General features: G+C 53.4%; 2 protein-coding genes and 1 long non-coding RNA gene across 4 annotated transcripts; 1 reads left to right on the top strand and 2 right to left on the bottom strand.

Moving 5' to 3' along the window:
* Positions 1 to 974: 974 nt before the first annotated feature.
* On the bottom strand, positions 975 to 7,935 carry LOC110354041 (uncharacterized). Its single transcript, XR_005267247.2, has 2 exons — positions 7,796 to 7,935; positions 975 to 2,896 (listed from the first exon to the last, which is right to left on the bottom strand). It is a non-coding gene; the product is annotated as an uncharacterized lncRNA (long non-coding RNA).
* RAB17 (RAB17, member RAS oncogene family) lies at positions 7,932 to 11,676 on the top strand. The gene is made up of 6 exons (XM_038182482.2): positions 7,932 to 8,064; positions 9,975 to 10,134; positions 10,360 to 10,511; positions 10,615 to 10,740; positions 11,068 to 11,161; positions 11,251 to 11,676. The coding sequence occupies exons 2-6, from the start codon at positions 9,978 to 9,980 to the stop codon at positions 11,355 to 11,357; spliced, it is 636 nt and encodes a 211-aa protein (XP_038038410.1). The 5' UTR covers positions 7,932 to 8,064; positions 9,975 to 9,977; the 3' UTR covers positions 11,358 to 11,676.
* A 940-nt stretch (positions 11,677 to 12,616) lies between these two features.
* PRLH (prolactin releasing hormone) lies at positions 12,617 to 14,110 on the bottom strand. Of its 2 annotated transcripts, none has more exons than XR_005267079.2 (3): positions 13,878 to 14,110; positions 12,994 to 13,448; positions 12,617 to 12,823 (listed from the first exon to the last, which is right to left on the bottom strand). XR_005267079.2 is itself a non-coding variant. In XM_038182264.2 (3 exons), exons 2-3 carry the CDS (start codon positions 13,193 to 13,195, stop codon positions 12,657 to 12,659), a joined length of 261 nt encoding a protein of 86 aa, XP_038038192.1. In that variant the 5' UTR covers positions 13,196 to 13,271; positions 13,878 to 14,110; the 3' UTR covers positions 12,617 to 12,656. The 2 variants fall into 2 exon arrangements, 1 of the variants encoding a protein (XP_038038192.1); XM_038182264.2 differs by having other exon boundaries at positions 13,102 to 13,271.
* Between the last annotated feature and the right edge of the window lie 50 nt (positions 14,111 to 14,160).

Here is a 14,160-nt window from a genome sequence, read left to right as displayed (position 1 = left end):
CTCTGTGCTGCTCTTAAACCAAACCGCCTTGTAAAACCGCACTCTGGAGGATCAGAACAAGCAATCAGCTGTTAAAGCTGCCGCTGCTTGTGTACTCAGTAGGCCCTTTTTACACAATAAAATTGATGTTTTTATGCACTTCGCAGCAAAATATGGTTATGTTTCTATTAGCAGCAAGCCCTGGGATAGGGGAATCCAGTGGCTAGCTGACAGCATTGAAAGAAAACACAGGGACACCTCTCTGCTACACCATAAGACTGTGGCATTGGCTAGCCAGAAATGAAGTTTGACAGCTTTAATAAGATGTCCATTAGCCCGAGGAGAGTGGAGCACTTAAATACTTTGGAAAACCAACACTTCGGAGGCCGATATTTCATATTGTCAAGATACATGAAAGGAGCAGAGCCCCGCTAACACCGTAACATTTTGCAAACATAACAGCAGTGCTATCCAGCAGGGTCTGCAGATATATTAATGGGAAAAAATTACATCGCGGACAACTATGTGCTGGCACTGAGGTACTTCAGAAAAAAAAAAAACACACACTGCTGCATCTAAAGGGCTTTTCCTTTATTCTACCTCCTAAGGAGCCCATGATAATTGTCTCTTCAGCAAACGAACCCTCCTGGGAGAAGCCTTGAGATGTTGGTGTCACATCTGAGCAGCATCAAGACAGGGCTCAGGAGACCGATAGCGTCCATGTGGATGTATCGGGATGAAATTCATTTGTCATCATGTCAAAAGAGCGGCTATTTGCATCAGGGGAGCTCTGTTGTGCTGGGAACCTTGCGTGGCTTCACCTCAGAATTGGACCCTCTTCAAGGCCGAGGAAGAATCATCCTTCCGAAGGAGTTTTTCAAAGCCTTGGGCTTGATTTCATTTAATGTTTTCATTAGCACACCCACGCAAGTAGTCCAGCGCTAATGAAATACACCCTGTGCATTTCACGGGGTTATGAAGCAACATCAATAAAGGAGGATAAAGTCATACGAGAATAGGAAGAGGCTAAGACACAAGTGGAATGACATCAGGCAGACTGCAAATCCCATGTCAAGGACTGAAGCCGTGATCTCATCAGCCGGAGGTGACAGAAGAGGAGGAAGTTCTGGGTTCACAAACTGGTCACGGTTTAGTTGTGTGCCAGCATCACAACACAAACAGCAAAAAACTATGTTTCATGTTAGAGCATTTCAGGTAAGGGTCTCTCAATGCAAATACTTCCACCATTGCACAAAACATCCACAAGATCCTACCTGAAATGGTGCCTCTTCATCTGGCTACCTGTGTGAAGAAGAATTCAGACTCGCATAGCTGTAGGCAGAAAATCTGCATCTCTTTTCTATAAACTCCTTTGGAGAGAAGAGCTGGGATGATTCTACATAAAGTTTGGAGCCAAGTTAGCACAAAAGCTACAGGCCATACATAATAGCAGTCTGGAAATCACAAGTTTATTGCCAAAGAAGGTCTGGACACGCATCCCAAACTAAGCATTATCATGAGTGTCTGGCTGCAGACACCAGCACCGGGGGCTCCCTGCCCTGCCACGAAGTTTGGGACATCAATATCCATCCCGCTGGCACCTCAGCAGCCCCAGAGAGTTCTCCTGGCCCCCCGATGCTCCTGTTTGGATGGAATAAGACCAACAGTACAATCATGCAAGCATCCAAATCCGTGCCAGGCAGGGGACTTTACCTGCAGTTTGCAAATTGAGCTTGCAGAAAACTGCCCATTTTGGGCTAAAATGGGAACCGACTCGAGGCAGCCTCCTCAGACCTCATCTAATTAGGAGCAGACACAGCACGGCTCAGGGTTTTTCAGTGCAAAGCAAAGTTGAGCCAGCTCCACAGCAGCTGCAGGGAGCTGAACCGCTCCTGGGCTGCTGCACAGCAGCCTCGTGGCCGTACCTGGCTTCCAGCAAAGGCACATCAGGGTCTGCTGTTCAGGAGCTGTGCCGCTAGCTGCTCCCCCAGCCAGCTGCAAAATCTGGCTGCTTCTCTTCCTCTGGTTCCCCTCTTGTCATGTAAAGCTATGTTTTAAGAGAGCCCCAGGCTGTTTTCTTAGAAATAACGCATCAAGCATGAAATCAGTGAGAGCAAGGCATCACGCAGCCTCGTTACACGGGCTGGATCCTTCCTGCTTATTTGATTTCCCTGAGGTTTGTCTGCTCCGTGCTGCGTGGCTGTGTCTGCTCCGGTCCCAAATATTCCAGGGTTAAGCTGAGCCACATTTTCCGAGCAGGCCCTCCAGGTTTTCTTCAAGCTGAGTTGTTTCAGACCGCAGTAATGCACAGCCACAACACAGGGCCCGAAAATACCAATTGTCTGTAGTGGGTTGAGTGTTTGCACTAATTAGTGATACTGCCTTGTAAAACAGTGCGTGGACAGCATTTTGGGAAAGCCTACATGAACACCAGTTTAATTAATTGGAGTGGAAGGACGAGCTGTTTGCTGTCCCTATGGAAATCCATCCAGATTGATCCAAAGTTAGAGGAAAAACATCCCTTTTCTCCAGTGCCAGAGAACCCAGCCATGCTTTGCTTCTAGAGATCTTCCACACCTGTCAAGGACGAACTATTTCCCATTCACCACTTTTACATCAAAATTTTAAAAATTGCCATGTCTTTTCTCAGGAAACGGTTCTAACCACTTAATACCAGGAAGAAAAGCTCCTGCATTTGATGTCTCCCATTTCTTCATGCGTGCCGAAGCCGTGCATCGCTGCTCCATCTCCTGCCTCGTTCACCCACCCACCCAGGACAGAAGCAGACAGCCGAGATAGTTCCTGGCCGGCCAAAAACAAGCCGTGCTGGTGCTCAGGGATGCAGCCTCCAGCTGTGCTAATCACCAGCAGGGCAGGAAGGCAGGTCATTATCGTTTCCTGAAGTGAAGAAGTCTGCCTAAACTCGGAAGTGAAAGAAGATACCAGTAAGAAAACATTGGATTGAAACAGAGACAAAACACTTCACATGTTGCAGCGCATTCGAGCTGAAGGTGCATCTGATTTTAAGTCATAATACATTTTCCTAGCACCCCTAGCATCCCTATTTTTTCCATTCACAGGGAAAAATAACATTTGGGAGTGATCCATGCACTCAGCACACTTTCCCTGCCCTCTGCCCCCATGCACCCTGAGCCATCAGCCAGCTCCTGCACCCCAAGCCCCTCACCAATTACCATCCTCTGCAATTTCCTCGTCAGCCTTTCCACAGCATTAATTATTATGGCACTGAAGCCCTTCTGATCGCTCCCTGTAGGGCTGTGAGGGAATTATTTCCCCTGTTCTCCATCAGCAAAGAGCCAAAACGGTCAGGCAAGAGCTGTCAAAATTGCTAGTACTTAATTTTCTTGATGACTGTAGAAACAATTAAAAGAAGATTTTCCCCAAACACACTCAGTTGACACAGAATGCTTTCATTTCAGCTGCATTAAAAAAAAAAAAAATAGTAACAAAAAAGCACTGAATAACCCAAACTGAACATAGAGGAAAAGGTGTGCTTGCATCTACAAGCCACCAAGTTACATAGACAGCTGAATGGCTTTGCAAGCACCTGGCTGGAAACAGATCCCAAAGGCAGAAAGAGAACAGCCTTAGCCACAAATTTCTGCTCTTTCTTTTACTTTTTTTTTTTTTAAAAAAAAAAAAAAAAACTCAGTGCATAGCCACTTATTGCAGGGTTTCCAGCTTCAAATCACATAGGGCTGGGCACTGTCTTGGGGAGTTCCCCAGGAACTTGTCAGACACCACCTTCATTGCTCAACCTCGATTTCTGCAGAAGTTTTCATCCTCCCTGACCTTGCAGCAGCAGTGGTGGTGGCTGAGAGGAAAGAGACTTTTCTGCAGTGGCCTCTTTCTGGGCAGTCACTGAAGCTCCTGAAACATCCCAAGCGCACCAGCGGCTCCACAAAACTAATTAGAAGTTCCCAAAATAATTTTTAATACATTTTTCAATTAGGAAAGGAGCTGCTTAAGGTAATAGCAGGTAATGGTTTCCCTCCCTGAGGCATCTCCATCCCTTGCTGGCTCGCTGGCAGGGGATGAGACGTCTCACCTCCGCGTAGCAGCGGTGGCTGGCACAAAGCGAGGCTGCTGGGGCTCAGACAGATGAAATAATTTCTATTCCCGTGCGTGTACACACCACGCCTGCAACACCCAGCCTGTGAAGCCGAGGAGCAGCTGGAAACCAGCCAAAAGCTCTGACATGACCCGAAAAATAAAAGCAAGGAGACTGCGTGGCCGCCGGCCCTCTGCGAGGCAGGGGGAGACGGACCCCATCCTAAAACGCCTTGTGAATGCGTCTGTGCTATACATCCAAAAACTGGGTGGGGACTCCGGCAGAAATAAACCCGAGTTCACACCCACACGAGCTTTCCAAGTCTGCGCGAGACAACATTGCTCAAGTATTTCCCCCTCTCCCCGCGCTGGCAAACCGCTTGCAGTCGCGTTCATCACGACTGTCTCGTGAAAACACAGACAAACAAAACACTGCTGGGGGAGATTAACTGGGCTGGGAGATATTTTTTTGGCTGTCAGTGAACTCCTCCATGGCCCTTTGCGTAGAAACGTGCTGCCTACAGCCATTTTTAGCCTGGTTTCCTAAGGGAATGAGCCATATGTGATCACCCTGTCCGTGTGTGCCTGTCCTGGACCAAAAGCTTAACCCAGCTGGCCAGAAATCACCAAATTTTATCATCAAGGTCAGGGTCCATCCCCTTAACATGCTATAACCCTGCTGGCAAAAAAAGCATCCCCCTGAGTTCAGGGTGGGCAGCAGAAAACGCACGTGGCAGGGGAAGCTTAGGGGCTTTCATCATGCAAACCCTGCACCTTGTTGGTAACGATGAATCCCCTTTTGTAGAACTTTTCCTTCTTTTTCTGCATCCTCCAGGGGTTCTCCTCCCCAGATGTCCCAGCTGTGGGTCTGCCTGGCATCCCCCAGCCATCCCTGTGACCATCCGAGTCTCATTTCCAGTGGATTCGCTCCAGGACCTGCCCCTTCAAACAATTTCCAGGCAAAGCCATAGGAAAGCATTTCTTGTGGTTCACAGGCACTGAAAATGTTTATTGTAGTCAGTAGTTATTTTCCCTCCTCGCTCTTTAACACGTTCACCATCACTTATCATCTGGGACCCATTAATATTAAGCGTGTTTAATGTTTCCAGGCCAATCTCTGGAGTGTTTTAGCGACATTAATAATTAATAGGGGAAGGCGAGCACTTTAGAGGCCTGAAGCAGTTCACAACAGGCTGGGTTTCGAAGCTCAGCATAAATATCTGTTCATCGTTGCAACACCACTAACCCTCAAAATATTTCGTAGCCTTGCCATTGCAAGAGGGAGGAGCTCGGTTTTTCTCCCATTAACAAAGGCAGGGCTCTTCTTCCTCTTAGGGCTGACAAAACGACTCGTTAAGGCTCTGTTGCAACAGGAGGAACAAACCTTGCCTGTATTATCATGAGCAGGCTACCATCGGTCTTCAGCGGGTGAACTCCAGGGGGTGAACTCCAGTGTCCTCAGCAGGAGCCCTGAGCTGTGCCTACCCCAGCACACCACATACCTGTCAGCAAGGACGGGGGTAAAGCAATAACAGCCCCGTCAGCATTATGGACAAGATCTGCTCAGACCCTGGGCTTTCTACTTCACCAGGATTTTTTTAAGAGCACCTTTAAAGTGAGTTGATAGCAAGCGAGCCCATTTGCAGCTCATAAACGTAATTTGTCCTGACCTCTCACTTTGAACTCCCTGTGCTTACTGTGCTTTGGATGTTTCTTCTCCAAACAAACCAGCCTGTAAAAATAGGAGAGCCTCAGCCCATTCCTGAGGCTTTGCATCCCCTGCCCCCCAAAATGAGCCTGAAGCTCCCCAAACGACCTCGTTATTCCCTGAAATACCCAGGCAGTTCGGAGCCTGCTCAAAGGAGCAGGGTAAGGCAACAACTGGTTCTGCAAAGAGCCAGGACTGCAGATGGACTCTGCTCGTTTTTAGCAAGACTGGCTAAACCGAAATAGTTACCCCAAAGGCAAGGCTTGCTAAATATACTCTCCCACAAGTGACCGGTTCCTTGAAGCTGGCAGTGCAGAGGGACAAGACGTCTGTCCCAAGCATCTCTAGCAGTCCCAGCTCTGTGCTTTGCTCTCACTGCTAAGGACATAAAGTTTCCCAGTGCCTTTCCAGTATAAATAATGCGTTTTTTTTTTTTTTTTTTTTTTTTTTTTCCTGCTCCTTCACATTCCCTGGGAACAGCAGAAAGAAAGGAAAAGCCACTCGTGCTTTCAGGTACTTTCTTCAGCCTGTTGTGCAGCAAGAGACGAGGCAGACAGCGGTGCCCATGGAGCAATCTGGGTGGCCAAAATATGCCCTGGGAGTTTTGCCCTAGGAGATTTATTCTGACCTGTTCTGGTCTAAAACGTTGCAGCTCATGCAGGAAAAGGGATGAAAACAGAGCAGCAGGGGAAGGTCTGCAAGCGGTTTTGAGGTGCTCAGGTCATGCCTCGCTGGGCTGGAATATTTGGTGCCTACCAGCCCTGCGGCCAGAGCTCTCCTACCAGGTCTTGCGGTGTAACCACAAGCGTAAAGCTCCAGGAGCAGGTTCAGAAAGGAGGCTCGGCAGCAGAGCTGTGCTGTCTGAAATCACGGACGAGCTGTGCCCCCTAGTGGGTCTGCAGCTGGAGAAGGTCCCGTGTCGGACACGGTGCCCACCCCAGGGACACCTCCCCTGGGACCCAGGGGGTGCTTATAAAAGCCCCTGCCTCATCCCAGGCAGATACTACTGGGATTGGGAACAAAGACAAGAAGAGAAGTGCCCAAACGCTTTTCTACCCCTCTGCTGTGCCAACCCAGGTTCACGCCGGTTTGGGATTTCACAGGGTGGGTAGGAAACTTCTGCAAAGGCTCCCCACATCCTTTCTAGCCTGGGTGATGGGCAGGGAGCCGGGAGGAAAGGCTTTCCTGCCCTCTGGCCAGGAGCTGGGTGCGGGTTAAGCTCTGCTCGGGGGCTGGATGCAGCTGAGTGGTGTCGGTGCTGGGATTTGTTCCCCCCAAAAAAGAAAAATCCACTCTCATTTGGCTCACAGACCACAAAGTTACTCGTGCAGATCCAGAAAGCTTTCAGAGCTGGCTCTGGAAGGCAAGGCGTTACAGAGGGCCAGGTTAGTGCTACAAACACAAAAGCCACCTTCCTTTAGGTTTTTAATGACCTGCAGATCTTCCTGTTCTCTCTCCAGACCGGTTATCCCAATACACCGTGCTTTTCCCCCATTAAGATGTAAGAGCTTTAACAAGAGCTCTCTACAAAGCGCCCAGCCCCTGCGGTAACCAGCCATTAGTTTAATTAAAAGGCAGGAAAAGCCCAAGTGCTCAGGTTTTTCTCTTTGCTCGCTTTGTCTGCACCTCGCCAGCTTGTCTGCGAAGCCCTTTGCGGGAGCAGCGGGTGTGCCGCTTCCCACCCGCTCCCCAAAAAAACAAATCCCTTTGGCAGCCCCAGCTCCGAGTTATCACAGCCTGGGACCAAAGAGGAGTCTCACCTGCGTCAGCAGAAATCACAGTGTTATAAAAAACCCTACAAAGGCTGGATCCCTGGCACCAGCCTGCCTCGTACCCAACCCTCCCCTTCCCAAATCCCAGCTGCGGGATGCGGGCGGTGATGCTCGCAGCACCTCTGAGCTCAAGCCACCGAAAAAACCCAGCTCCTGCAGCAGGGACAAGGGACAGCGGGGACAGAGGGAGCACAGAGGGCAGGGTTTATGGCCCTGCCTCGCCCAGCCGGCGGGGAGGGTTTAAGGTTCACCCGTTTCTGCTCACCTCTCGGCTCTGGCACCGCTCTCCGGCAGCTGCTGGCACGCCTGACGGAGTTTCGCTTTTAGTTTTCTGCGGAGAGGAGGCAGCCGGGGAGGTTGGAGGAGGCCGTCCCCATCCGTCGAGGCTGTTCCTGTCTGCTGAGGCTGTTCCCATCTGTCGAGGCCGTCCTCATCCATCGAGGCCATCTCCATCCATCGAGGCTGTCCTCATCTGTCGAGGCCGTCCCCGTCCTCCGCCACCCCTGTGCCAGAGGAGAGCCAGCCTGCAGCCAGGTAACCCCTTCCTCTGCCTCCCACCTCCCCCAAAATCCCAAGACTTGTGTCTTCCCACCCATAATCAGCCCCAAATCCCAGCCATAAAGGCAGCCCAGCCTCCAAAATCGCAGTCGGAGGGGGATCTCTGCTTGTTGCTGGCTTTCTTTCCCCAGCAGGGCGATAATAACCCAGGCTCTGCTCCCCTCAGCTCAGGGGAGGGCTGATCGTGTTGGGCAATCAGCGCTGCGTGGATCCAGCAGTGTGTACACATCAAAGTGTCTTTGCAGGGCAGGTTTCCCTGTCCCCTGGCAAGCTTCCCCTAAGCACGGTGACTGCCGCAGAGCTCAGCGCCAGCAGGAACGATCTGGGGACGCCAGTGTGCTAGCACCAGCTGGGGAAAAACAAACAAACAAAACACCATAAAAAAAAAATCCCACGTCCCAAACCTGCAGGGTAGGTGCAGCAGAAACCCAGCAAATGGCTCCAGCATCCCCTGAGAGGTGCTGCCTCAGACATCAATTAGACACTGTTAATTTCCCAGGAAGTTAAACAGAGGCTTACACGACACTTCGCAGTGTCTCCATCTCCAAATCTCTGCATTCCTTTTATTTTTTTCCCCAATGATATCTTTTCTTTGGAAATAAAGGGTAATATTTTTTGGAAATATTTACCCCTGAGAGTGAACACAGCAGGACCCCCCCCCCAGGTCAGCGATAACGCAGATACTGATTTATCGAGCGGCAAACGCCAAGCCCTCGCTGCTGCCTTCCAGCTCAGATAACTGCTCCACCTCCTGTTTCTGGCTCATATCACTAACAATAAAGCCCATAAAACGTGGGTTTTATGCAATGCTTAACCCTCAGCTGGAAGCAGGCACGAAGCTGCTAGCGTAAGGTCAGCAGAGCCTGCCCCAAATGTCTGCCTCGGGACACAGCTGCCACAAAATAGGGAGTCTGTGTGAGGTCAAATCAAACTTTTTCCTAATTTTTCCAATACCAGCAAGGTTCCTGGTGTGCTCTGGTGGGGCTTAGCTCACAAAACCAGCAGGAAAGGAGATTTCAGGGTTTCTCTCTGACACCCTCATCCCAGCACAGGGAAATCAGGGAGGCTGCCTCGGCAGCGCCGACAAAGAGCAATCCTTCAACAGCAACAAAAACAAACACTTTCCCCTAAATCCTGTTAGTTTCCATCAAAATCAGAACAAAATGACTTGTTTTGCTTTCTTGGCGACCAGGGATATGAACCCCCTGCACCCTCTTACCATGGAAAAAAAGAAATTGTTGGAGACGAGCTGCGGCGATGCACCCCCTCTGCAATAGGTGTTTGCAAGGAAATTTCCAGCGATTGCAGTAATTGCTGAGGGGGCTTGGTGCAATCTTCTGGGGTTAAATGGAGGTGCATTTTAAGAAATAATTTGAAAAAAGGATTAACAGGGTTTACAAAACAATCCGCAGAGCTTTTCATGCAGCTGCCTGTAAAGTTTTTTTGAGCATTACCTATGGCAGCAGACAAAAATACCAGAAGGAGCACAGCCTTATGCTGCATTTTATTTTATTTTATTTTATTTTTTTGTTTAAATAAAATAATAAGCCAGATAATTACCTGCATGAACTGTGTCCCCGCTCTTCGTCATCAGGCTGTACAGTGCATTTAAGGGGCTGAAAACAGAAAATAATCAAGGGAATAATAATAATAACACTTCCAATAATCGAGGGAAAAGGGAAAACTTGGGCAAACTAACTGGGCACGGGCAGGGCTGGGTTTAGGTGTTAAAACTGGCTCTTTTGGGCAGTGTTGGACTTGCTGAGTTAGTGGGAGAGCCCCCAAAAGCTGTTTTGAGGTCACACCACACTGCCCCCAGTTGGGATTTCATGCAAGGTGCTCACCTGGGGTCACTGCAGGCATATTTTGGGTTGGTTTCCTTGCAGGAGATGGCACAGGAAGGGGCGGCAGGTGGCTCGCTGGAGAGGCATTGTCCCACCTACATCTACAAGGTGGTGCTGCTGGGGAGCACAGCGGTGGGAAAGTCGAGCCTGGCCTACCGATACATGAAGAACGACTTCCAGGAGTCGCTGCCCACCGTGGGATGTGAGTGAGCATTTCCCCCCCCTTCCCCCCAAAGGTGGATTTGCTTCCCCCATCTGCTGCCGGCTTCAGGAGTGAGCAGCCAACCTCTTCTGCTGGGGTGATGAAAACCCATCCAGTTTCCACAGCAGCATCCCCGACCTCGAATCGGGTTCAGCCCCGTGGCAGCAGCCCCAATCTCTCCGTGCTCACCCCAAGTGATCGCTCCCCAGCCCGCCTCTCTTTCAGGCTCCTTCTTCACGAAAATACTACGGATGGAGTCGGCCACGGTCAAGCTGGAGATCTGGGACACGGCCGGGCAGGAGAAGTACCACAGCGTCTGCCACCTCTACTACCGGGGCGCCCACGCTGCCCTCCTCGTCTACGACATCACCAACAAGGTGAGGGGGGGGGTTAACCCCTCATCACCAAAATGCTGCCCCGAGACACCCCACTGGTGGGACAGAAAGCTCTAGGAGCTGTGGTGTTGCTGTCTCTCCCCAGGAAACGCTCGGCAGGGCGAAGCAGTGGCTAAAGGAGCTGGAGAAGGAGTTCCTGCATGACGAAATTGTCATTGCTTTGGTGGGCAACAAGACGGACCTGGCTGAGGAGAGAGAGGTCCCGACCGAGGTGGGCACCTGCCTCATTCCCCTTTCCCTGCTACAAACACCAGAATACGTCCCTTGATACCAAAGGGCCTTTGGGCACCCCCAAAATGGGGTCCCTCAGAGGTCAGTGATGCATTTATGGGCGATTTATTGGTGCCTGACGGTCATGGCAGGACCTTCAGCTGCTCTTACCCAACCCAAGTACTCTGAATAAGCCTGGCTCTTGTGGTCACCTTGTGCCCCCAAACCTCACAGCTGGGGGAGAAACTGACCCCTGAAAGGTCTCCCCATGCCCCCAGGGTCCCCAGGACCAGGGCCAGTGGAATTAACTCAGCTCCTCTCCTCCCAGGAGGGCGAAGAGTTTGCAAGGAGCAGAAGCCTGCTCTTCGCGGAGACGTCGGCGAAATCCAACCACCAAGTAAAGGATGTCTTTATGGCCGTAGGTAAGACACGGGGGGAAGCATGAAGCCCCCCAGGCACGGACGGGACCCCCGGGCAGGGGGTGCTGCCCTGTGGCTCTGCTCCCCCCCAGCCCTTCAGCTCCTACAGCGTGAAGCAGAGACGGCACCGGCCCCACGCCGCGGGCAGCATGTGGACCTGGGGGCGAGCAGAGCAAGGACAGGGTGCTGCCGGGTGTGAAGGGGCCACGGGCTCCCCACGGGACACAGCACCGGGGAGGACAGGAGGGACCCGACCTCGTGCTTTCGGCGTTGGTGGTGAGAAGACAGCGGGTGGCACGTGGATGGCACAGACCAAGGACCTTCCTCATCATCTTCTCCATGAGAGCGCACGTGGTGCACGCACAGGGTCCTGGGCCAGGCTCTCACACCAGCTTTCTCCACGGGGGTGACCTCCTTGCTGGTCCCAGGGACCGTGCTGCCACCAGCCTGGCCAGGATCCCATCCCATCGTAATGGGGTTTTTGCATATGGGTGCAAATAAAGAGCGGGTCACCCTCACTGCCTCCTTCTCCCTGATCCCCGTGTCCACACACAGGTGGGGACCACAAAAGTCTGGAGGTAGCAGGGATCAGAGCCTGGCAGCAGCTGCCCAAATTGCTGTTTTTTTTTTTATAGGGGAAGGCAGGACACTCTCATCTCCTCCACCCCCAAAGAGTGAGGGGCCCCCTGCCCATGGGGTGACACCACAGCTGGTTTTTGGGGTGCACGGTGACTCTCAAACCCTAGGAAATGCTCAGCCACAAGGCAGCGAACACCCCTGGGGGTGCTCCCATCTCTGTCCAGGAGGGGACAGGGCTGCAGCACCCGTTTCCCAGCCTTACTTGGCCCCAAAAGCCCCCCTGTACTCCCATAGGGGCACCCCACAAAGGAGCACCCACCTGCACCACCTCCCAGTGCTGAGCCACTTCGGGGGATGGGAGCTCCCCCAGCAAAAAACAAAACCCAAGGCCACCTCCTCCCTAAATCCCCTCCATTAATTAGGCAGCTAATTAGTGAATGGCTGATTGCCACTCACCCCTTGCCCCCTCCCTCCTGAGATTAACCCTTCCTTCCCCAAGCAGCCCCACTCCCAGTGGATGGGGCTGGGGGTGCTCATCCCCTCCCCTCAGGCTGTGTGTGGGGACTCCCATTACCCTCACCCCCAAATTGGGTAAAAAGTGGGTAAAAGTGGGCTTGGGGGGGTCCAACTTGTGTGAGGATGCTGGGGAGTGGGGGCAGAGGGTGAGGGATGGGACCCCACATGCTCACCCCATGCCACAAAATGGGGCTTGGTGCGGGGACCCCAGAGGATTCACCTGAGAAAGCAGGGTGGGGGGCCCCCAGGGCTTAATTTTAGGTGATATCAGCAACATTCAGGCTCGCATCCTGTGTTCCCCCCCCCCCCCCACCCTAAAGCCCTCTTCCCCACGCGCTCGGTTTCAGAGCAGAGAGGCAGAAGGAGAGGAGAAGGGCTTTTATTGGGGTCCCCCATCTTCAGCTCAGGCGCTGCGCTCCCCCCGGGGGGACTGGGGGTGCAGAGGGGCACAGGCTGGCCGCAAGCTGCCCCCCCCCAGCTGGGTGCCTTCTCCCAGGGCTCGCCGTCGCCCGAATCTCCCCACCGGCCTGATCCCGCGGCCGGTGTACCACGAGGGGTCGATGTCCGGGTCTGCAAGGCAACAAGAGGCCAGGAGGCATCAGGGCGATTTTTTTGGAGGGGGGGGGGGGATAACGGGGCACTGCACCCCCCCACCTCCCCGAGGGAGGGGACTGAACCTCGAGGGGGGGTGACAAAGGGGGCAGAGAGGTGCTAAAGGCTGGCGGAAAGGCCAAACCAACCTGCACGCCGGCCCCCTCCCTCCGTCCCCCCCGGATTGAGGGCGAGGGGCTGGGGGTGCAGGGCGCTGGGGGTGTCTCGGGGGAGTCCCTTACTGCTGCTCTCCTTACTCCTGATTGCCATGGAGCGCACGTGGGTGGTGGCGGCGGGCAGGGCCAGGCAGGCGAGCAGCAGGCACACGAGGCAGGCGGCCCCCAGCTTCATCCCCAGAAGGATTTTTTCCCCCCCCCCGTTACGACGGCTCAGCCCGAGGACACGGCGACGGCGATCCCTGAGGTGGCTGCGGGAGCAAAGGGATGGCGGTGGGACAGAGAGAAAACCGCGGGGTTTGCTCCGGGTGGTGATGGAGACAGCGCGTCCCCTCCGGCTGGTGGCCCTGGGGAAATCCAGCCCTGTCGGGACAATAAAGGGATGCAAGGGGCACGGAGCACCCTGCTCATCCCTGTCCCAGGGGGAGCTGGAAAAAAAGAGAGGGACGGAGGTGAGAACGGCATCGCGTGGCCGCGGGCACGTGGGGTTTGCTGGGGCGCGTCGTGGGGTGCCATCCGGGCAGCGAGGTCGGTGCCTGAGCACAAACACCCCGCAGGGCAGCACGGGCTGGGCGATGGGTTTTATTTCTGCAGACACCTGCCGGGGTGAGGGCGGCGGAGCAAAGCTCGGCAGCTTTGTTCCCAGCGATGCCTGCGGAGGAGAAGTTTGCAGAAAGCCTGAGGAAGGCTCGGCGTGGGGAAGCAGCCGGCTCCAGCTCTGGCTTTTATGGGCCCCATCCTTGGAAACCCCACCGAAGCAAATCCCCGGGGCCAGAGCAGCTCCTTGGAGCCGTCACCCAGCGGACGAAAGCGTGGCGAGGCAGAGATACACGGTGGTCCCAGCCCCCAGCACTTACCGTGGTTCGAGGCAAGGTGCCCGGTGCCGTCCCGCTCACCCTCCGAGCCGGAGTCCCCCGGGACGCCGCTTTTATGCCCGGTTTCGTGCTGATGTCAGAGGCCAGCCCCGGCGGGGACAGAGCCGGGGCATCTCCTCTCCTCTCCTCTCCCCTCCCCGCCGCCCCCTGCGCTCGGCGCTCATCAAATCAGGGAAGGGATTTTCGTGACTCATAAGGGGCCATAATTTTATCTTCAGCCGGCCGAGGCAGATAGCTGGGGAATATGTTAATCCCCGCGTCCTCG

The sequence above is a fragment of the Anas platyrhynchos genome, chromosome 7 (genome assembly GCF_047663525.1).
Source record: "Anas platyrhynchos isolate ZD024472 breed Pekin duck chromosome 7, IASCAAS_PekinDuck_T2T, whole genome shotgun sequence".
NCBI classification, from domain to species: Eukaryota; Metazoa; Chordata; class Aves; order Anseriformes; family Anatidae; genus Anas; species Anas platyrhynchos.
This window is presented reverse-complemented; position numbering and strand designations above follow the sequence as displayed.

Bases quoted from the DNA above. Each gene is read 5' to 3' on its own strand.
- RAB17 (XM_038182482.2), top strand. From the start codon at position 9,978: ATGGCACAGGAAGGGGCGGCAGGTGGCTCGCTGGAGAGGCATTGTCCC. The intron at 10,512-10,614 runs GTGAGGGGGGGG...GTCTCTCCCCAG, and splicing joins TCTACGACATCACCAACAAG to GAAACGCTCGGCAGGGCGAA. The intron at 11,162-11,250 runs GTAAGACACGGG...GCTCCCCCCCAG, and splicing joins GGATGTCTTTATGGCCGTAG to CCCTTCAGCTCCTACAGCGT.
- PRLH (XM_038182264.2), bottom strand. From the start codon at position 13,195: ATGAAGCTGGGGGCCGCCTGCCTCGTGTGCCTGCTGCTCGCCTGCCTG. The intron at 12,824-13,101 runs GTAAGGAGAGCA...GTTGCCTTGCAG, and splicing joins GCGCTCCATGGCAATCAGGA to ACCCGGACATCGACCCCTCG.